Raw genomic sequence first — 21,912 nt, 5'->3', positions numbered from 1 at the left:
AGGATTCCCGAATGGTAAGACATCGGAGCTATTCAGACGGTTCAATGGAAGCTCGTTTATTTCTCAAAGTAATTGCGTGTATTGTGAGCTTTTGCTATCCTCCTTGTAAGTATCATGACCAGAAAAAGTATAAATCCACTGACCATTTATACATCGTGAGCTACGTACGTTGAACTCGATGCTCGGCTGTCTGACGCTAACTGCAGTCTTCACAACAGTACACTGCCTTTGCGAAACAAATGCATGTACGCTTCTTTCTTGAAATTCAGTTGATGACAACGGCTATCCGCTGATGACATGACACTTGAAGCTGATGTTAATTTCTACCGTGAGGTCTGTGATTGGCATAGAAGTCAGGCTCTTGCCGATCACAGCAATCTGCGATACGACACACAAACGGTGGCCTTGAGGGAAAACAGAGAATTTCAGAATGCTGGCCCCGTTTCCAGAGGAAGTTTTCACAGTGCGGGCAAAGTGGGCCTTCAAATGAGACAAATATTCAAACCAGCCTCCATTGGACGGCGTCCTACAAAACACTGGTCACTTCAGGCGACCGTCGTGGAAGCGGCGTCTACCTACTTGTAATACTCTTCCCTGTCCTCTTCAGGTGAAAGCTCGTATCTTGGCTGATGTAACATGGACGCCCGCTCGACAGCTGCGGCTTCCTCTGTAGTAGGACAGAACAAGAAATTCGTTTTTTGGAGAAAAGAAGTGGCGCAGTATCTGTCTAGCATATCGACGGACACCTGAATGGCGCCGTAAGGGAAGAGAAAAAGGAGGGACTAAGAAAGAAAGGAAAAAAGAAAGAAAGAAAGAAAGAAAGAAAGAAAGAAAGAAAGAGAGAGAGAGAAGAAAGAAAGAAAGAAAGAAAGAAAGAAAGAGAAAAGAAACGAAGAAAGAAAAAGAAAGAGGTGCCATAGTGAAGGTCTCCAGAAAAATTTCGACCACCTGGGAATCTTTAACGTGCGCTGACATCGCACAGCACACCACAGGCCACCGTACGGTTCTTCCAGAGGCTAAACACTCCCATGAACATAAACATATAACATGGCAATACACAGTTTTTTTTTCTAGAGGCAAAAGCGGATACTGTAGGAAGTGATTTCAATGTCCTTCTTGAGTATTCGCTGTAATATGTCCCAGAAGAGCATAACACCACTATACAGAATAAAAAAATGGACAATGATCTCTGGCGTATTGCACAGGCGGCAACTCACCGTCCATGGCACAAACATCTCTTCAGCGTGACGCTATGCCTTGACAGGCAGCATCGATGTGTGCAGTTTAAAGAACGTTTTATGCAGCATATTAAGTGCAAATTTGCTTAAAACGTTTTAAAACACTGCTGTTAAGAGACTCCAGAAAAGGTTGCCGATACAACGGTACAGGAAACATAAATTCAGTAAGTACCTCAGTCATCTGCCTTCTGGAGAGGCTATACAGGTAATGTAAAGAAAATTGCACAGTGAGGAAATTGAAGGTATCAGCAACTTCCTTAAGGAATCCCCATTAAGGCCTCCCACGAGCCTGTGCATCGGTGCGAGTAAGAAAGGCAAATGACCACAAAGACGCCTGATAAGTAAAGCTTCTAAAAAGGGGTGGTTTGGCGGCTTGAAAAAGACAAGCTGGTGCACAAATAAGTGAACAACGCTTCTTCCATCAGACTATAGGGAAAGAAACAGGTTGTCAGAACTCATGGGCTCCCATTGGGAGCGCCATACGAAGATAGCGAGTATTCTGGGCATCACCTGCACTTTCTTCCTCGGACAAAGGAGAACTTGCAAAACACAGGTAAGTTTTGCAAATGTTACAGACCTGAGCGCGAGCAAACAGTGACAGTTCCCTACCCATCCAAGCCTGGGTCTGTCGCCTCATGGATATTATCTGTGAGTCCCAGTAGGCTCTACTGTTGCCAATTTGGTGCAGAGGGACTCCTAGATACTGAAGGGCGCAGCAGTCCCAGCTTATGGCACCCAAATGTCTTGGCCTCGCAATCCAATGACCCATACAAAATCCTTTGTATTTATCTTAATTAAGGGCCGCACCTAATACCTCGCAAAATTGCTCTGTCAAATGCAGTGCCTCAAGTGCACTCTTGAGTCTTTTGTCGCAACCTTTTGTTCTGGCGACAAAAAGAGGCTATCGCTGCAGTTGATCACGCCTCGTGTAAACTAACACACACTCGCGCTGTGCTTTGCATATCGCCTTCTTCATCAACTAATACTACCATGTAACTAATATCATCGGCAGATGCACTGACCACCCCGCAAAGCAAATCAATGAGCCTACAGAGCCTAGTTCACGGACAGAGCTGCGCTCAAATTTCCCATTAGGGAAATCTTAATCGTCCTTGGAATTTTTTAAATTCTTTCCACGTCCTAATGCACTCCCCAATAAACCAGTTTATTGGTTTATTGCCATTGCACAAAGAAAGGGCAAGGGGAAAATTATATTCTTTGCCTCCAGAACAATACAACGTGTCGTCTGTCCGGTGCAATCTCCAACACGTCGATTTGGGCAATCCCATCATTTGTATTTTGTGTGAGCATAAATGTAAGCCACGTGAAATGCGTGGTTTTGGAGAAAAACAATGATATTTTGCTTTCCTACTTATGACGATTTGGGCAGAATCTGGGCAGATATTTTCGAAGCATCTAACCATAAGAATGAAATGCGTATCCTGCACCTCAACAAAAGGAGGTCGGGGTCGGTACGGTCACCAGGTGACCACGATGCGTGCAAAGCTGGGCGATGCGAAAGGCTTGCTCATGAGAGGAATTTTCCGCTAGTCAGCGCTTACGCCGTTTCTCGTCCACGTGCATCTCTTCAAGCCGGCGTCGTTCCTCCTGGAAGTCGTCGCTGCTCTCCTCTGAAAAGAAGAAAGACAAATCGGAGAGAACGAAGGGGAGGCAGGCTGGCCACGTGCTGGCGCTGCAGACTGCTAATCACTGAAACCCCTCAATGAAGCAAAATTAACGAAAAGCACTGAACTTTCCGGCTTCCCTCCTCCCCTGGCCCGCCGCCTGATAACCGAGCCTCCCATTGGCCGAGGCACCATGGTCACGTGCTAGCGCGCGCTTTTTGGCTCCGAAGCAGACGCCGGCGCCATTGTCGGGGGTAGATATCGCCCTTAATAATAATAACAGTTGGTTTTTGGGGAAAGGAAATGGCACAATATCTGTCTCATATATCGTTGGACACATGAACCGCGCCGTAAAAGAAGGGATAAAGGAGGGAATGAGAGAAGAAAGGAAGAAAGAGGCTTCGTTTTCTTTTGTGCGACAGTTTGGCGGAAGCGTTTCTCGAGCTTTGAGGGTTGCCTACGCGCTGCAGCGACGCCGAGCTTCTGTGGCGCTTACGGCTGCAACAAACGAAGAGGCAGTGTGAGAAAATGTTTTTCCTCATTCCGTCCGCAAAAAGCAGTGCGGCTCGCCGAAAGGTTTGGCTTCGTAAGATCGGCCAGGAAAACATTGATAATGTGCTGGATCCGCGACGTGAGTGGCCGTTCTTCAGTTGTATCGCTTTTTTTTTGGAGGATCTGGTGTGAAGCATGAGCGACTGCAGTCTTAATGCCGTTTGGCATGGTTGTAGATGCATTCGTTCGCTCGCGGGCTACGAAAGCCGTGCTTCTCATTGTCTGAGCCCCTCTGAGCCCCGCCATTCACGCTGCTGGCTCTGCTAGGCTCTGCAGGTGTAGTTTTGATGTCACGGCCATTACGTGGTGTATTGGTTTGTTTGTAGTCGGACCTCGTTCGCAGGCTCGCCTCCAAACTTGCGCTTCATGTTGTTTAAGCTCCGCCGTTTACGCTGCAGTGAGGGTCTAGCTTTCATGCTGCGCGCATCGCTGGACTTGTTTGTTTTGTTGCAGTTGGAATCCTTCGCTCACGAACTCGATACTAAAGAGGCGGTTCTTGCAATTTGAGCGACGCTGTTGATGTAGCTGGCGGTGCAGGTCTAGCTTTCATGTTGCGCGCATTTGCTGACCGCATTTGTTCTGGCAAGGTCCATTCCAAAATCGGTCGTTACTGTGCTACGGCAGCTATAGCTCGAATACCGCATATCCGCGTGAAAAATACTTGAGAATGAAAGCGAGGACCTCCGTCAAACATAGTTGCATATATTTTTTCTTGTATTTTCAATTTTTGCGTCAATTTCCTAAAAGAACAGCGTTTTACTTCATACAGGGCTGAGTAAATTCTAGCTTTTGTTTTTCGCCGATTGTTTTTCTTTTCACGCTGCTTCTACGGAAAGCTATTAATTAACTGCGGCAGTCAAGGCTGCTGCGCGTTAAGCATGGAAATTACGCGGGGGAGTACAATGTCTTGTTATAAGCCATTGTTGCATATGCTGACCCAGGATAGAAATCACCTAAACAAACAACATTCTAGTCAGTCATGCAGAGCTGTAACTGCGCGCGAAGCAACGGTTAAAAGCATTTTTTGATTGCTGCTACTGAACCCAAACAATTAAGCCTTCATTAAAATTACTCTTGTCACCACCGTGTTACAGTGCGCAACCGTATTCACCGATTTACAAACAAAGAATTAGCGACTACCGTCAGTCGGATCCTTTTACCGTTAACCTGCGAGGTGTCCAAGGTATAGTAACTCCGAAATAACCGCTAAGCTTTCCTGCACCCAAAAAGAAATTAAGATGAGTAGGCGCCTACGCACAGCCAACTGCACGAGCAAACGTGCCTTTGAGAAAATATATTATGGCGGCATTACATCGCCATTCATTCAAATAAAGCCTAGGCCGTAAGTGTTGTCGTATATCAGTTCACCTCCTCTTGGCGGAGTTAAATTTTCAATAAAATTGGGCAAAATACGCCGGCCAAAAAAAAAACATTCCGAGGAAGTTAACTGCAGTGCCTCGAGCTCGTTCGCGCATGCCACTTCCACCGAGTGCGTCACGATCAAAGCGATCGAATACAAAACGTTCGGGTAAAGCAGTGCAACATGGGTCGCGGCAATTGTCTGGGTAACTCATTGCGGCTGAATCGAAAATGCCACAAACAATCGATCCGGGCGCGCGATGCACTGCGCGCCAAAGCGCGAGAGCACTCTATGAGGGTGGGCTGCGATGCGAGCTCGGCCGCGCGAGCCACGTGCGCCGCAATCAAACCGATCGCAGTACAAAAAAATTCGATAAAGCAGTGTAACGTTGCTCGGGACAGTATTTTGAGTGCATAATTTTTCAATCTTCTATGCCATGATCTCATTTCGGCCGCAGCCAAGGCATAAAACGCACGCGCGGTCTACTGCGCGCCAAAGGACGAGTGTTGGGAGCGTCTGCTCTTCCCCCTGCCTAGGTGCCGCCACCGTCGGCGCGCGGGAGGAGCCGAGAGAAGGAGCACCGGCACAGGAGGAGGAAGGAGATGTCGTTACATTTAGTTCATTGAGGGGCTTTACTTATCATTGATGTTTGTGACCATAGCAGTGCCACTTTTAGTAGTTTAATCAAGAGTCAGAATAATTAAGACGCTGACCTGAACAGCCATGGATGTCCCGAATGTACCCGGAGGCAATTTTCCGTGGCACTGCAGTAGAGGCAACGAGCGCGGGTCGCCAGCTTCTAGATGTGCGGTTCACTAACGAGCTCGTGAAGCCTTTGAAAGCCGTCGCCTTACGCTCGTAGACAACGAGATTGGTCATTCCTTTACTCTTAGTTATTACTCTCTAGTCTGCATAAGTAAGCCTTGATGATTTCTTGAGGCGTGATAGACTTTAAAAAACGGGCCTAATGCCTCGTCAATAGAATTATGCGATAGGTATATTCATTGGCCACTGGCTTACGAAGCTTCTAAAAGGTGTAACTATTTGTGGGGGCAGCGGCGATTTCAGAATATTAGCCTAAACTATTCCAATGCCTAGCAACGATATATGAGACAGATACTGCGCCATTTCCTTTCCCCAAAAACCAACTATTATTATTATTATTAGCATTGGCGCTGCATTAATAGTGTCAGCCTTGAACTATAATCAAACGCTGGTAGCATACGCACGAACCAGTTCACGCAAGTGCCGATGCACTTAGACAAAGTACCACAATAACACTGAGCTGCAGAATTGAAACCCATTACAGCTGATGATACATTAGGCGCAATTAGAGTTGAGGCCTATTTTCTTCAATTAACACCTTCGGCTCGCTGTCAGCACTTCTTCGGTCAGAATCTAACATAACTGAGTCTAGAGATCAGATCCTCCCATGCATATACAGCGCGTGGTTAAGCTGAATGCCTTGCTTTGGATTTCTTGAATTTCTCGCGCATCGCTGTCTGAATGGCAACTGGTGCCGTCGTCAGTGCTGGAGTAAAGCAACTCCAAGCAGGATATCTAACTCTTGCTTAGAAAACGGACAGGGCGGTGTTGTTGCCCTTGCGCCATGAAGCTTGAACAACATCAGAACGCGATTTAGTTGCTCGGGTTGGGTCGAAGGCTACAGTCTTCCCTCGGCCCAGTTTGAGCTCTTCCGCACCCTCTACTATAACTGCATCCGCACCTTGGCCAGCGATAGTTAAGATGCTGGTGGAAACAGCCGTTCCGGAGTCGTTCTCCGCGGTGCAGGTGAAGACGCCGGCGTCCGAGGGAGACGCCTTGGGGATGCAGACTCGGCACACGCCGTCTCTTGAGATGATCACGTCTGTCGTCAGGTTCGTGCGCAGCGGCTTGGAGTCCTTCATGCTGCGTCGGTGTCAAGAGGGAAGAACTAACGAAAACATGCAAGCAGGGTGCGAGAAAAATGAGCGCTGCACCATCTCCAACTTTCATGCTTGTGAGCGCTCTTAGAACGGGCATCTTAAAAAAATAAAGCAAGCTTGAAAGATCACACTCGTATGACTCGTAGCACATTCTCCTGTCAGAACAGCTCATGACGTCGCAAACAGTGCTAAGGATGGTTGCAAGGCACTTATTGTTGAACATTTTTCTGGTGGGTGCTCAAAGAAGAAAACAACAGAAATTCAACAGAAATTATGCACCATATTTGTGTTGAGTTTTGAGGAACAGAAATTCTGTTGGGTGAGTGTTGTGTAAACTCAACACAAGTTGAATTTCCATTGAATTTCTGTTGGCTCAACACATGCTCAACACTTCGTCAACATAAATTAAAGGCTCATTTTTATAAGGGAGAAAAGGGCTGCCGCATTATCGGAGTGAAAAAAAAAACAACGAGGAACCGGATGTGGGCTGAAGAAGTCCATTTGGCTTCTTGCGGTCACATTGTAAAATAGTGCCAGCACTTTGAATGAAACTGAGCTTCTAGGCTTTGGAGCAGGACGTGTGCACACCGGATTCTAGTTGGCTTTTTGAAAAGCAGAGAAAGATGGAAAAATAAAGTCGTGGGTGTCGTTCGCATACTTTCCTTGATTGGCTGTACAGACGAATCTACACGCTTGCTCGAAGGCGGTTTGCGACAAGCAAGGAGTGGTTTGCATCCCATGTTCAAATTGAATACACGAAGACTTACCACAGCAATATGAATCATAAAACTAAAATCGGCAAATATGGTATCACGTTTTCCTCTGCACTGAGCTTACAAATCTAACCAAGAAAAAATTGCTTCAGCCGTAAGGAATACAACCTCAGTCTATCAACCTTATTTTTTTTTTACTATTTTTCTGCTATCTGCAGGTTACCGTCATTAGGTTCTACGCAGCACGCAGACAGAGATTCAAAAGCAGGCAACTGCTGCCTGTAGTGGAGATCTTTTGTGATGGGATGTCGGGTACATATGGATAGGATTTCCAGAACAGACACGAGAAGTTCTCCTATATATGTCAACAGGAGGGCAGGCGTAGAAACAGAGACATGTTGATGTTAAAAACAACTCATGCTCGTTTCAAGTTTCTACTGTATAATGAACAAAGGGCGTCTCCGTTCGAAATTAAAGCTATAACACTTTTTCCACACCTCGATAGAAGAAGATAGAAATTAAACGACTAAAAACAGTGAATTTAGATTGCGACCTCAATAAGTACCTGTGAGGTTCTCTTGATGCCAGCGAGCTTATTACCCCAGGCGACCTTTTCTCTTGCTTCCGAATTCTCCGCTCTCGTTAGCAAAGTGCATGCGCGCTATTTTTATTACAAAGGAAGTAGAAAAGTGAAAGAGTTAAGTGCTTACACTTTCAGCGTGGGCGTGGGAGATCCGGTTGCTCTCCACGAAAAGACAGCCTTCCCGCCAGGCCTTACGGTTAGGTCGGGCGCGCAGGACTCGAATTTCGGTTCTTCAGGAGTCACCTCTCTCTCGCCTGTAAAGCGAGGGCATGAAGAGACTGAGTGCCGTACTTGGAACAAAAATTAAATCTAACATTTCAGGCTTTGTTTTCTGTCCGCGCACGGTGAAAAAGTCGGACACTGAAGAGCAAATAGAGGCGTGTACATTAGACCAAAGAAAGCTTACTTATTGTCACACGAGCCAGGCGTTCCGCAGTTTTGTTGCTGCCTTACTTTAAGAGGCCTAAACTGCTTTATGCGAACCCGAAAAAGCTGGCGGTTAAACAAACCGCAATAGGAGTTTAGTTTGTTTGCTTGTATTATAGCCTTCCTTATGTCCCTGTCTCTCTTACAGCCCATGAATGAGTGATAAATAAGCTTATTATTGTAACCTTGAATCGGATGACATCAACGGCATTCCCAGCGCTGCCTTACCTGTGACCCGGAGGTAGGCGCTGGTTGTTGCATCTCCGTAGGCATTGACCGCGTGGCATGTATACTCAGCAGTGTCGTCTGTTTTGACATTGTAGATCTCGAGGCTGCACATCCCGAAGTCAGTCTGCAAAATGAGAAACAGCGGGCTTTCAGAGGCAACTGCGACCCTGCTGGCCTAAGCGCTTTTTTACCTCTCCTGTTGTACTATAGAACGCGCATGATTAACCCGACGGTCTTGGGAAAAAGAAACCCGATACAGCCGCCTGCGTCGCATTGTCACCATAAATCAGGAGCATCAGAACGTGTGTAAAGAAGGCGAGGCCCGTATTATTTCCCACTTCTCAGCTGCCTGTTCAACGTTTGTTGTGTTGTTTTTAGATGTCGAGCAATCGTCAAGCAAATTTAAAATATCTAGCTCAAAAATTCAATTATTTTCGTATTATTTACTCTTATAACAGTCACACAATTATTTAAACTACTACGGCAATTATTTTCTACTTATTCAGCCTTTAAAATACACAATTAAAATATTTGGAAGCGTATCACGATAGCCTCGAACATCTGGACAGGACAGCACATACTTCTCATGTCACATTTAATTGACTACAGGTGTCACTGACATTCCAAGGACATTAAAGGAATATGCTAACATTGCTGCACGCAGAAAACGGGCGCTGATTTTTCGTTTCCCTGTTGCAGTGAAAACACAACGAACATACTTACGAGGGCGATTTCAATGTGCCTGTTGTCCGGCACCAGCTTTATCCCGTTCTTGAGCCACACGACCTGCGGCATGGGGTCGCCGAACACAGTGCAGTGAAGCTTGATTCGGTAGCCACTGGGCGCAATGCGATTGTCCAGCCGCGTTACAAACCGGGGCGCTTCGCCCTTGGGCATCTGCTTGGCGCGCGGCTTGGTCGGCTGCGGCTCTTCCGATTCGGTCGAGTCGCTTCTGGACAGTCTCCTGGACGGGTAGCCGCGCGATCCAGACTCGGGATACGGCCTAGCGCGCGACGCGGCCGTTGAGTCCGAGGCGCCCTCTGTTTTCCTGCCATTTTCCTTGGTGCCGTTCTGGTCTCCGGAAGGTCTCTCTCTGGTCGTCAGTTCTCGGCGAAGCATGCTCTGCATAGAGCGCAAGAGCTCGAGGTCACGCTCTAGGCTGGACATTTCGGATGATATCCGGCTGGCCAGCCGGTCGATGTTAGACCTCTTGGAGCTGTAGTCGCGCTCTATGGTCCTGGAGAGAGAGTTTATCCGGCGGGTGTACGACCGCCTTGTCCGCATGTCAAATTCCTTCACCCTCACCGCCTTCTTGTAGTACAGGGTGTCGTGCAGGTAAAACTCTTCGTCAAGCACCTCCACTGGCCGAGTGGCTCTCACGTACGGGCGAGGGTGCCCGAAGCTCGTGTCTACTCCCGAGTCGGCAGGGGAGGCAGATAGGATTTCGCGACGCTTTTCGAACGGCGGATGCTCTAACTGTGGCGTGGTGACGATCCTTGGGAGCGCTTCGCTTGGCCTGACTGTTGTTACGATCGCCATGGGACTGGGCACTGCTTCAATGTACTCGACGGAACAACACGCACGACATGGGTGGTCGCGCCTACGGAGGTTAGACTCGGACAACAAGGTGTCAATGATGTAATTGACGGGAAGTGGAAGCTGGTCGCAAAGAGTGAAGCGACATACGATCGGCAAACCTCTGTGGGCGTCCACCAAACTGCTCGTGGATTCCAGGGCTAACGGTGGCGCGAGGATGAGCAGAGGCTCCGACACGTCGATTATGAGGAAAGAAGATCCCGGAAGAAGGTTCCTGTACATGTTCCACTGGGCTAGCGTGACTACCCGGACAGCGATTCCCTCCGGAGGCTGTGGAGCTGCTACACCCTGGACTTGGTCAAGGAGAAGAGGGGGTGAGAAGACGACAAGGTGAAACGAGTGCGGAACCAGATGAATTCCACACGGTTGTTCGATGTCTAGGCGGCGTTTGACAGAGGGTACGTCGTCAGCGTTCTGCCATGTCAAGACTGTGAGTGTACAGCTGACAGTTAGAGGAATGTAACCTTGCGTAGCCTGTTCGTACCTTTGCTCCTCTAGCGAGAGGTCAAAGGTTTCTTCAGTTGAATAGGGAACAATTTCGTGCGAATGTTCTCGAACTCGAAGAGCAGCTATCTCCTTTCGTTCCGGCAACGTTCGCAGCTCAGCCACTAGTTCTTCCGGTTCTTTAGCTTCCGGGACAATGGCTTCTGCTGTGCCTTCTTTAGGAGTGGTGACGTCACTTATCTCGAGGCTTCCTCGTTTTGCCAGCGTGTCGTTGTCGATCTCAGAAACCTCGCCGGACTCAGCCTTGACCGTTGAGCTGGGCACGAATGTTTCGTAGTCGCTTAGTTCACTGGTGACCAGCGGAGCCGTGATCTGCGAAACTGCCTCGGAGAAGGCGGCATCTTCATTGAGGAACTCGTCGACATCTAGAGAAGAGCGCTGGTCGTCGCTATCGTACTTGGTGACAGTGAGCGTGACGTCCTCCTCTGTAGAGCCCAGTTCTTGTTCCGTAGCAATGGCTTCGGTTTGTTCCGTAGACTCGGCTTCCGTTGCCAGCGTGTCCGCTCTAGAGTCCAGTCGCGGAAGTCTGATGGGCTCTGTGCTGGGACCTGGTTTGCTGGTTCCATAGACCGTGACTGCCCTGAGTCTGAATGCATACTGGGCGCCTTCTTCGAGGCCGTAGACAGTACACTGCTCGTGATGAGTGGTCGTTGCTTTCAACCATAGTTCGTTATCCATCTGCAAGAAAAAAATTAAAAGTTAATTATTCGCCTAATATTGCTGCAAATATTTCTCACCCGCAGGTGCAATGACACTGCAGTTTCTTAAGCTTACCAGGCGCTTCTCTACAATATAACTACTGACGGGACTGCCTCCATCGCTTTCCGTTGGTTTCCAAGCCAACGTGCAAGAGGTCCAGTCCACAGACGTTATTTCTGGTGGCAGTTGAGGAGGGTCAGGTTCACCTGCAGTTATGACGGCAAAAATCGAAATTTGGCGCAGTTTGCAGACATGAGAGGAAAGCAGTTTCGAAGCTAATAAATAATTAACTGACGCGATTAATAAACAATGAGGCCATTATAAGCACCCTATTAATGATTGAAACTTTACGTATGTTCACGAGAAGAAAGTCAGGAGGTGAGAAATGACACCTTGTCTTTTTCGCCATCAAAAGGTGCAATACTATATGCTTCAGCGGGTTTGTTACATCATGCTTACGAACGCTCTTAGGACATTGCGCAACTAACAACAGTTCGCTCAGGTGTGCTTGCACACTAGCAAGATAGCATAAGCCGATGGAACAACGTATGCTACATTTAAATATTAAGGCACATGTCACGCCGTATTGTTGCTCGTTAGGCACGGCATTTAATTACATCTTCAGTATTTATATTTAAATACAAGAGCAGAGAACTGACAGTGTTCTGCATCTGTGACACGAGGGCTAAAAAGTCACACTGCTGCTTCTAACCATCAGGTCTTACACCTCCGTTTAGAAATATTAGTGTAGGCAGACTTTTACAATTCATCGTTAATGTTATTTCCTAAATTCGCTACACGTTGAAGAAAGGATCAGAAGAAAACCCTCCAAAGCTCGGCTGCGTCCCCACTTTTTCAAGGAAGAAGCCAAGCAGTAACGCACCTGTGACCATGATGTCCACAGAGAAGACGTCGCAGCCGTGTTCGTTGCTAGCTTCCAGACTGTAAGTGCCCCGGTGTGTGGAGTCTGCGTCGACGATTTTCAAGAGGATGGTCTGGTCGTCGCTGTCCACCATCACAGAGCAGTTTGGTTCGTCGAAAGCGAGCGGCTCATCATTTCGCTTCCATACGAAAATGGGAGGAGGATGACCCGTGTAGGACAGCTTGACCCGCACCGTCTCTCCGGAGTCAAATATGAGGCCATCCTTGTACGCAGGCGAGCTGATGAGCTTTGGAGGGGCTGCACATGGGGAGGTAAACTCAAGATGTCGTTCGCCGTCGTGGAGTATAAAGGAATGTATTTGTTTTCCCCTCTGGAGCACTCAACGATAGAGCTCGAACAACTTTGTAAATTTAAGGGAAGTTGCTGCAAACACTGAGAAAGCATGGACGTTGAGGTTAGCGCAGTGTTTAAACTAAGGGCGGCAGCAGTGGTCCAAAAAAAATGCTAAGCTAAGCCATCTATTGTATCTGCTCCCAGTATTTGCTGGCACTTCGCTACGCTGGTTAAGTAATACTACGGGAAAGCAGTCAACATGCTTCGACGTTCACTGGTGCTGATATCAGTTCCGAGTTTATTTTCTACACAATTATGATTGGCACATGTACTTACCCCAAGACCGTGCTCCACTCCACTGATCGTTGTACCGACGTCTGCGAGCGTTTCAATTTTTATTAAATGCTAAAATTAAATACATATCTCCCACAAAAACTTTCTCTTGTTAATCCTAGTTCACGGAAACATTTCAGAGAAGTCAGTGCGTAGGTAAAGTCGAAAACACAAGATGTGTGCGTAAAGTTGCATTTAATGAAGGGGCAGGTTCAATGTCTGCGTGCGAACCCCTTATTAATTAAGGAAAGCATGGCGCAATTTTCTTGGTCGCGTTTTAATACCTGTCGCTCTCTTTTGGATCTCCTGCCCTGCGAGGCACAAGCCGCAAGCTACGCTAAAAAGCTGAAGCATTTACATAGGGCGTTTGTCGCTGGCAATGTGATAGCCAAATTGAACTTCCAGGGCTTAATGCAAATAATGCGCCGTTATGTCCATTTACTACTAAGAGTGCTCGTAACGAACAATTTGCTCCTGCCAATCATAAAGAAAAACTACAAAAAACAGCAGAGTACAGCCGCATTAAAGATTATGACTGCTACGCCGCCTATTCATCAAAAAGCAAAACGTAGTATGTAAAATGGTTGTCTGCCCTCTCTCCTGACGTAATTGCTTACTTGGCGTCTGACCATCAGATTTATCACTTACGGCGGAGAGCGTATTTTCTTTGGTGGAGTCGGGTTTTCTAAGTCCACGTGGGAGTCATTTCAAACGCTTACCTAACACCGTCAGCTTTGCCGTCGTTGTTTTTAAGCCCGCATTGTTGAGCGCCTGGCATTGGATCTTGCCCTTATCTTCGAGACGAACTTGCCTCAGGAGCAGAGTAGAGCTCGCCAGTGAGGTCTCGATGTCCGCTCGCTGAGACTCGAAAACCTCCTGACCACCTTTGTACCTATTGTTGAAACAAAAATATGTTGTCTTTTAATATAGTGATAGAAGAGCCTAATTCCCTGAATCAAATAGTTTTAACATTGGAAGACTCTTTATAAAAAGGCGAAGATTGGGTTACTGAGCAAGTCAAAAGCAAACAAAAATGACTTTCGGGTCCCATACAGGATCCCTGTTCACAATGAGACTGTCTGGGAAACAGGAGTGGCTTATATAGTCTTCAGGATTCCTAGCAATCTTTTCCCATAGATATGATGGAGTGTGCATCAGTTCTTGTTCATTGTACTCGAAGTCGTCTAGACGATTAATATATGTAGTCTTGTTACAGTGTTTTATTCTGTTGCCACGATTTGCCCTTTCATCCCAGAGTGGTCTGCACATGTTCCGAAAATGCGTTCTTTGATGCGCGGTAGTTGCTGACGTCACCTTGATGATCTTTGATGGGTCGTTGAATGTTGCTGGTTTCCGCGATATGCGTAGACGCAGGGGCAGTCATTGCATGGGATTCGATAAACCACACCGGGGAACTTGGCAAGCGACAGAGGCTCCTTTACATTCACAAGTTCGGCTCGGTTTCATTTGGTTGGTGGGTGTTTAACGCCCCGAACCGACTCAGGCTATGAGGGACGCCGTAGTGAACGGCTGCGGAAATTTCGACCACCTGAGGTTCTTTAACGTGCACTGACATCGCACAGTACACGGGCCACTAGAATTTAGCCCCCATCGAAATTCGACCGTATTGGCCGGAATCGAAGCCGTGTCTTTCGGGTCAACGGCCGAGCGCTATAACCACTGAGCCACAGCGGCGGCTTAGTTCGACCCGAAGCTTGCGAGTCAGCTCGTGTGGGATGTGATCTCCGCGCTTTCTGAAGATACGGGAAAGGTATCACTGACTTGAAGCACATAGGAAATCGCAGCATGCTTCATCTTTTGTAGCGAAAGCTACATTGGCCACGAACTTGCAGTTTCTCCGTGCTCGCATTCCCGCCGTGGTCGCACCGCACCACGTGACCAACCACGTGACTGATCACGTGGCAACTACTAGCCAGAGAGCCAGACTCACCTGGACTTGCATTCAAGACTAACCAAGGCTAACCAAGCTATGACTTAGCTTTCGCTACGTGTATCCTGGCATAGCCGAGCTAAGCCATGCACTGCCAATTTTTTGCTGTTGGCTACCGTGCTTCTAGCCTGTGTTCGAATTTTCTTCTCGAAATTTTACGAAAGGAGACGAAATTTTGGGAGTAACCGCTTCGCTCGGGATCCCTGTTTACCAATTTCAGTGTGTTAGAGTTTTGCCAGGTTGGAATAGATATTTCTTGCATGGTTGACTAGTGACGCAACCTTTGATCAATTGTGAGCTGCACGATGGGGCGATTCAAAGTCCATATTTCTTCCCCAATGCGTTGGTTTTCGGAAGATGCTGAAGCATAAGCTATATGCGGATTACGCTTGACGAGCACGTCCACAAACACAATGATACCATGCTCCCCCTTTTCTCATGTAAAATTTATAGACGGCTCCGCGATATTCACGTGTTGAAGGAAGCTTTATAGACGCCGCTTATTTAGAATGCAGAAATACTGATCAACGTATCTCAAGAACGCCTTTGCACGTGGTATGAAGAAATTCGGGGCTTTGTTTTCAAAACCTTCCATTGTGAGCTTGGCGGCCGTGACTGAAATTGACGCTCCCCTTGCGGTCCCAATATTCTGCTTGTATACCGTGTCGTTATAAGCGAAATACGTGTTGGCCAAGAAAAAGTGAAGCCGCTCGCTGATCTCTTTGACGTCCAAGGGTGTACGATCGGGAAACAATTGATCGTTCTTAGGAATTCCTTGCAGGTATCTAAGGGAAGGTTGACCGGAAGATTCGAGAACAACAGAAACAACAAGAAACAGCAGAAAGTACTTCAGGAGGTACGTCTAACCAGCGACACAGAGGTCGGAGGTTTATTTTGCTTCTCACCATGTTTAACCAAAGCTAAACACTGCTAATTTTTTTTCTATGAAGTGTTGTGAGCTCCTAATGTACGTCGCTGTTTTTTCAACTAACGAAGCCAAAAGCTTGTGCAGCTAGCCTCACAATCGCAAAATGGGTGACCTGGTAAAATCAATGATTGGCCTTAGCGGGGTCCCACTTTTATGAATCTTCGGCAAGGCGTATATCGTGGGAGCCGATTCATTAGTGCAAGGAAGCCTGTATTAAGTACTTTATCGGTATTGCCGAACGCAACTATGTCAGAGAGGAATTCTTTTTTTTTTTTGAAGACTAGACAATACTTTTGAGGTCAGGCCCTTGGTAAGCTCACAGTACGTCGTCGCGTACCCGGGCATCTTTGTCATTTGTTAGTGGTACGCGGAGCGGTCAAGGGCTACAGTCGCTTTCCTTTGTCAGCGAGAATGGTGAAATCTTCGTTTTTCTGCATTGACTCGAAGATCTTGCGCTTCGCTTCGGAAATAGTGTACTGACGGCGTGGATTTCGCATTCATTTGAGCACATAGGCCGCGTTTGTTCTGACATCTTCTTGGAAGTCTCGTTCAAGAATGCGAACGGCTCTTTCCACGGCGCAAATCATTTTCCGTGTATCCGACGGCTTCCATTTACAGAAATTCAAGCCCCGGCTCAGCACCATTCCTTCAGAAGCACTCAAAAAATACTATGGCAGATTATCTGCCTTAAAGGTTGATCTTTCTGTCTTGCTTCCTTTTTCGTCCAATGCGCATACCTTGCTTTTCTGAGAAACTTCGTGATTTTCTGTCGCCCACATCATATCTTGGTTGCCAGTGAGTTATATCCCAGTGAAGACATCCGGCATACGAAATTCCGTCTACCGCCTCTCAAAAAAGTCCTTGTGCTGTAGACTCTCCAAGGTGTACTTACAATCGTCAATACTGCCTTGTACAAACTGCCACTCCGCCTTCGTCACGTCCTTGCGTCCAAGGCGGCGTTCACTTTCACAGGTGAACGAAGCTTCAGTAATCTTAGGGTAACGTCGTCGGGTATTGCCTACAGGCTTAAAGCACGAGCTCGTGTTGAAAGCAGCCAGGCGTGCTGAGATTCTTATGAACCGCCTGCTTGCAATGACAGCTTGTTGACCAAATTTGTGGCGAATATTCACGTAGTTTAACGTTCGACAGAATACCATTTGGTCAGGATGAATGTAAAGGAGCCTCTGCCACGTGCCAACTTCCCCGGTGCAGTTTATCGTGTCCCCTGCAATGGCTGCCCCTCAAACGACGCATCAACGGTCATCATGGCGACGTCAGGAGCAATCACGCATCAAAGAATGCTATGCAGACCACCGGCCACGCTCGGATGAAGCGGCAGTCGTGGCAACAGAAATAAACACTGTACCAAGCATAAATCTAGAGTCCTGAATCATCCAGACGACGCCGGGCACATCGAAAAAGAATCACTTCACCATATGTATGAGAAAAGATTACGAGGAATCCTCAAGCCTATATAAACAACGCCTCTTTCCGAGACAGTCTTATTCTGAACAAAAGGCCCGTATGCGACTCGAGTCGTCTTTTCGCTTGTTTTTGACTTTGTCAGCGACCCAATCTTCTCCTTGCTATAGCGCTTCATTCCGAAAAGACGGTATCCTGTCGAACATCAGACTGTGGAAGGCTCTTTCTAAATACACTTCCATCCAATGAGAAACTCTGGAAGCTTTGCTCAGTACATGCGCTACAATAGGCATCTTAAATTACAACAAGGGTGCCCTCACGTTATAATAATGGCTTATTATTAAGGTGATTATTAATCAACAACTTACGATAAAAGTTCCGTCTGAAGTACATGAATTCGTATGTCTTAAGAAACTGCTTTAAAATAAACTTTGCGCTTATAGTCCTTGATCTTTGACACGCGCGTCGCTATGTTTGTAGTATTTTTTCCAGATATTATTTCTTTAAACCAAATTATCTTGGTTTCTCTGGTGAGCTAGCTTCCTACAGGGTCCAGCGGGAGACTTTTCTGCCTTTTCCGCGTCTTTGTTCTTCTGTGCCTCAAAAGTTTCCAGTCAAATGCCGAGGATTATCACATTTCGCGATGTTTGATGAGAAGTACTCTTACCAGGTGATCTCTGGAGTAGGCTTTCCAGTGAACTGACAGGTGAAGCTAGCGTCGTGGTCAACTAGGACGTCGACGTCAGACAGTTCCTTGGTGAACTCCGGAGCCGTCATCGATGCAACTAAGAAGAAACGGTCGCAAAGAATACCGTAAAGCAGGGTATATTGCACATTCTGTAGAAACTCTTGTTACCCTAGTATCCAGTACGCTATCTGACGCTATTTGTAGTGGTGCGATAATGTTCGGCACCTAATGCGCAGTCGGCAATTCCGCAAGCTAGAAATAGATGCGAAAAGATATTTCCAGCACCCCGCAGATGCGCCTGCGTTGTAAACTTAGCCGCAACATGAGTTAAAATCCGACGTCTCTGCGAGAGCTACAAGGCTTTGTTACAGAGAAGATTACAAGGGCAAAATAACAAAGCTAATGTACAGTTATACCGCTGTTACTCAAATCCCACCCAGGCCTTCCTGCCGACTCATTAGTCCTAAACTTCTCCGAACTGGATCACACAGCCTGTGAGCAAAAAAGGACACTACGCGCTGTTTCAGTGTAGGTCGTCCAGACCAGTCGCAAAGAAAATGCCAATCGGCAGAAGTTTATTGCATTAGGAGATAAGCCGTCGTTTTGCGCTTTTGTTACCAATAGCAAAGGTTTCACCACCAAAGGCTCACCCGTGCACATTTTGCTTTTGCCTCGCTTTAACTTTAAGAGGCCAGTGCCTTCTGGCAGGTACTAAAACCAATAGTTTCAATATTGCGCCCAACGATTTATTGTGAACCAACTGCTCCGCGTTGCTAATGGCAGCAGAACAAACATAGCAAAGCACTTTGCCCTGTTCTGGCGCGCCTCACCACTTTATCTCTCTGTACGACTCTTACGCTGTACAGATTAAGCCACATACATTAAAACCGTTCGTGGAATAATTCGTGCCAGGACCTTTGCGCCGAAAAAAAGGAATAAAACGTATCTGGGAGCACTGCGGCTTCCGCACCTTTCCTGGTGATGACAATGGGCTCTGAAGGCTTGGACCACTTTCCCATGCCGCACTGATTCTCGGCGCTGACGCGGAAGGAGTACTCGATGCCCGGCACCAGGTTCTGCGCCACGAACTCGGCTTCGCGCTGCTGGCTCACCACGATCCACACGTCGCCCACCATGTCGCAGCGCTCGAGCACGTATAGGCTCACTCCGTCGCACGGAGGCGACCACGTCACCACGCACGCGTCAGGCATGGTCGGGTGTACCGTCACCACAGGCGGATCCGGAGCAGGGGGCTTCTCTGCGTTGAGGCACAGAAGCCATTGTCGGTGTGCCGTCAGATCAAGCAACATGTGTGGGCCATCTTAGTCCATAGCTCGGCCTTGTGCCGTCTGAAGCGCAATGCATCTTGATGGCGGTGCACGACCGGTGGGCGCCCAGATGATAGCTGGCATGCGTACATAAAACTTACTTCCTGTAAATAAAATAGCTTTGAGCACCTAGCATGGAGGGTCGTGGGTGCGTCCCACTTTTATTGAAGTGCATTTTTCTCGGTTGGTTTTTTCGCCGCTGGCCCGATTAGAAACGTCCCAAGCCTGCCAAAGCAAGCGTCAATGTGTCGTCGTCATCAGTGTTGCTGACACTGACAGAAAGCAATTTCGTTACACGCTAATCGGGAATGCTGGTAGCGGTTTCATCGATGTAAATCAAGACTATAGCGCAAATATATAATCATGGTTCCGTTGTTCGTGCAAAAGGGAATTTTATTTTTAAGAAATCGTGTTTAGCTGCTGTCTTAGTTTTTAGTCACAATCGTTGACGAAAAGAATAGGTAAGCTGAATGTGTGACAGAAGTAGCAAAATGTTGGCAGCATAATGAACGACAGACATATCATGGCAATCTAGGCACGGAGAGAAAAGGCTACATTAACGCGGTAGCTTGATGGAAATTCTGGGTTATTGGATGTGTTCTATAAAGTGATTTATGTAGGTTTTAATGCAAGTAACAGATCACGCAATATTGCTTGCTATTAAACTTATTCTGCAAAGCAAACTATATTCAGCGGAGCCTTTCAGTGCAGAACTCTAGCTTTTTTTTTTGGGTGCACAATTCGCACCACGTTTGCAGCGTAGCTAAGTAACACCATTCAACGCAGACGGCATGCTTGAAAAGCCTGTTTAACCGTACGTGCGACCTTTAAGCCTTACCGCTACACATGCGCTGAAGCAGCCTGTTATATCCCCGAAGCTGCTTAAATGACCACATTTTTCGCCATGAGAGCTAAAATATAGCGGAACGAATCCTTAGCAACCTTGATAAAAGCTATGTTCCAGTAAAGAACCCCCCCTCGAACTGGGTTTGTAGCAAATTTATAAATCATGTCACATTATTCCTCGTTACTTTGAAACATGCAAAGCAAGTAATTTTCAAGAATGTAACCCACGTGGTGATGCCGAGCGTACTCACTGGGCGCCGACTGGACTCGGATGGGCTTCTTGTCAACGAGCGCGTCCCCGACGCCCGCCTGGTTCTCGGCGCAGATGCGGAAGACGTAAAAGTGGCGGCTCTTGAGAGCCTCGACCGTGAAACGGGTCCGTGCGTCGGGCGTCCTCACGGAGAACTTGGCAATCTGGACAGACGCCAGCGCTCGCCGTTAGGCGATCGGTTTGGGGCAACAGCCAATGGAGACTGCGTTTCGCTCAACCCGACATTGAGTTGCGAAAGGAACTGGCAAGGTTTGGTAAGGTTATGGAGGAAGGCCCTGCTTCGTTTTCGAGCTGCAGTGCTGGGGACTCACAGCGCTCGCAACTGTACAGTCCAACCTTACAGTGCTTACAAGCACTGCAGCAGGTCTGTATTTTCTGATGCCTTCTACTGCTCAGTGTTTGTAATTAATGTTAGCGTACTGTGCCACCAATGTCTGCTGCCGCTTTGTAAACGGCTCCAGGGCCCCAGTCAAGTTGTAGGCAGAAACTTTTAGCCCTGGAGACCGTCCAGTTTTCTGGTGAATAAAGAATTGAATTGAATTGATTACTGCAGTGTCACGGTGCTAAATATCGTGACAGCTTGACACACTGTGTGAAGATTGAGGGAAGGTCGTTGGCCGTCAACGGTCAGCCACGTACTTGCGCACGGGTGTATTGTTGACAGGAAATAAACGATCCTCTACTCAGATGTTCGAATGTGTGTTTGCACTTTTCTTCTGACAGCAGCTGGCCGAGAGTTTTCTCCTACTCGCTTGATATATTGTCTTGTAAATCCAGGCAATTTCTGTTTCATTTATTCGTCTAAAGGCCAGATACCGCAGATAGTGTTTCGCCGAGCCCGTGCTCAAAAAGAAATTTTTGCAATCCCTGAAAGCAGGACCGCAACCAACGAGAAAAGAAAAATGGTTGGGTGAAATCTGGCGACCCTTACTTGCGGGACTTGCACAAGCAGTGTGCGTCAACTTATTTGAACAATATAATGAATTGTCATACTAAATAATGCTAGTAGCATCGCGGTGTTTGACTGCGCTTCGAAACGGTCATAACTGCCCGAGCTGGTTTTCAGGTGACATCACAGATGTACCAGTGCATTTTTTTGAAGGGGCAGAAAGTTGGGCCTTTTACCAGATCCAGTTTCAAATTTAACTTTCATTTATGAGCTTTTTTCAGCACCGCGTTGAAAAAAAGCAAGCTGAAAACAAATTCCAGTAGAAAAATACAACAGAGCCGGTCTCAGAATACGACAGGGTTTCTTGTCGTCCTGTAGTTGTTAAGCCAGATTTTTTTTTAGGATTGTGAGGTTGTCTGTTGTCGTGACAGAACTGGCTATATTGTTACGACAGGGGATTGCACAATAATACATAAAATCCTGCTGCCACGACAGCAATTTCTGTCGTCAGATTCCAAAATACTTTGCGAAAATCGGTTGTGGCAACAAAAAAATTTCTGTTATGCTTTTCGATTGGGATGCCCTGCATAA

General features: G+C 47.2%; 2 protein-coding genes across 4 annotated transcripts in view; one reads left to right on the top strand and one right to left on the bottom strand.

The window, feature by feature from the left end:
* Positions 1-21,912, top strand: part of LOC144125626 (uncharacterized) — a 210,576-nt gene that overhangs the window by 94,486 nt on the left and 94,178 nt on the right. The window lies entirely within an intron of this gene.
* MnM (myomesin and myosin binding protein) overlaps positions 1-21,912 on the bottom strand; it is a 56,599-nt gene that overhangs the window by 3,882 nt on the left and 30,805 nt on the right. For all 3 annotated transcript variants that reach the window (XM_077659190.1, XM_077659191.1, XM_077659192.1), the window contains exons 7-18: positions 20,413-20,575; positions 18,958-19,245; positions 17,967-18,084; positions 13,718-13,890; positions 12,333-12,629; positions 11,525-11,655; positions 9,374-11,428; positions 8,651-8,774; positions 8,124-8,250; positions 6,502-6,683; positions 2,801-2,869; positions 580-667 (exon numbers count right to left, since the gene is read on the bottom strand). In XM_077659190.1, coding sequence (XP_077515316.1) covers positions 580-667; positions 2,801-2,869; positions 6,502-6,683; positions 8,124-8,250; positions 8,651-8,774; positions 9,374-11,428; positions 11,525-11,655; positions 12,333-12,629; positions 13,718-13,890; positions 17,967-18,084; positions 18,958-19,245; positions 20,413-20,575 — 3,815 coding nt within the window. The remainder of the gene's footprint in view (positions 1-579; positions 668-2,800; positions 2,870-6,501; positions 6,684-8,123; positions 8,251-8,650; positions 8,775-9,373; positions 11,429-11,524; positions 11,656-12,332; positions 12,630-13,717; positions 13,891-17,966; positions 18,085-18,957; positions 19,246-20,412; positions 20,576-21,912) is intronic.

Source organism: Amblyomma americanum, chromosome 3 (assembly GCF_052857255.1).
Source record: "Amblyomma americanum isolate KBUSLIRL-KWMA chromosome 3, ASM5285725v1, whole genome shotgun sequence".
Classification (NCBI taxonomy): domain Eukaryota; kingdom Metazoa; phylum Arthropoda; class Arachnida; order Ixodida; family Ixodidae; genus Amblyomma; species Amblyomma americanum.
This window is presented reverse-complemented; position numbering and strand designations above follow the sequence as displayed.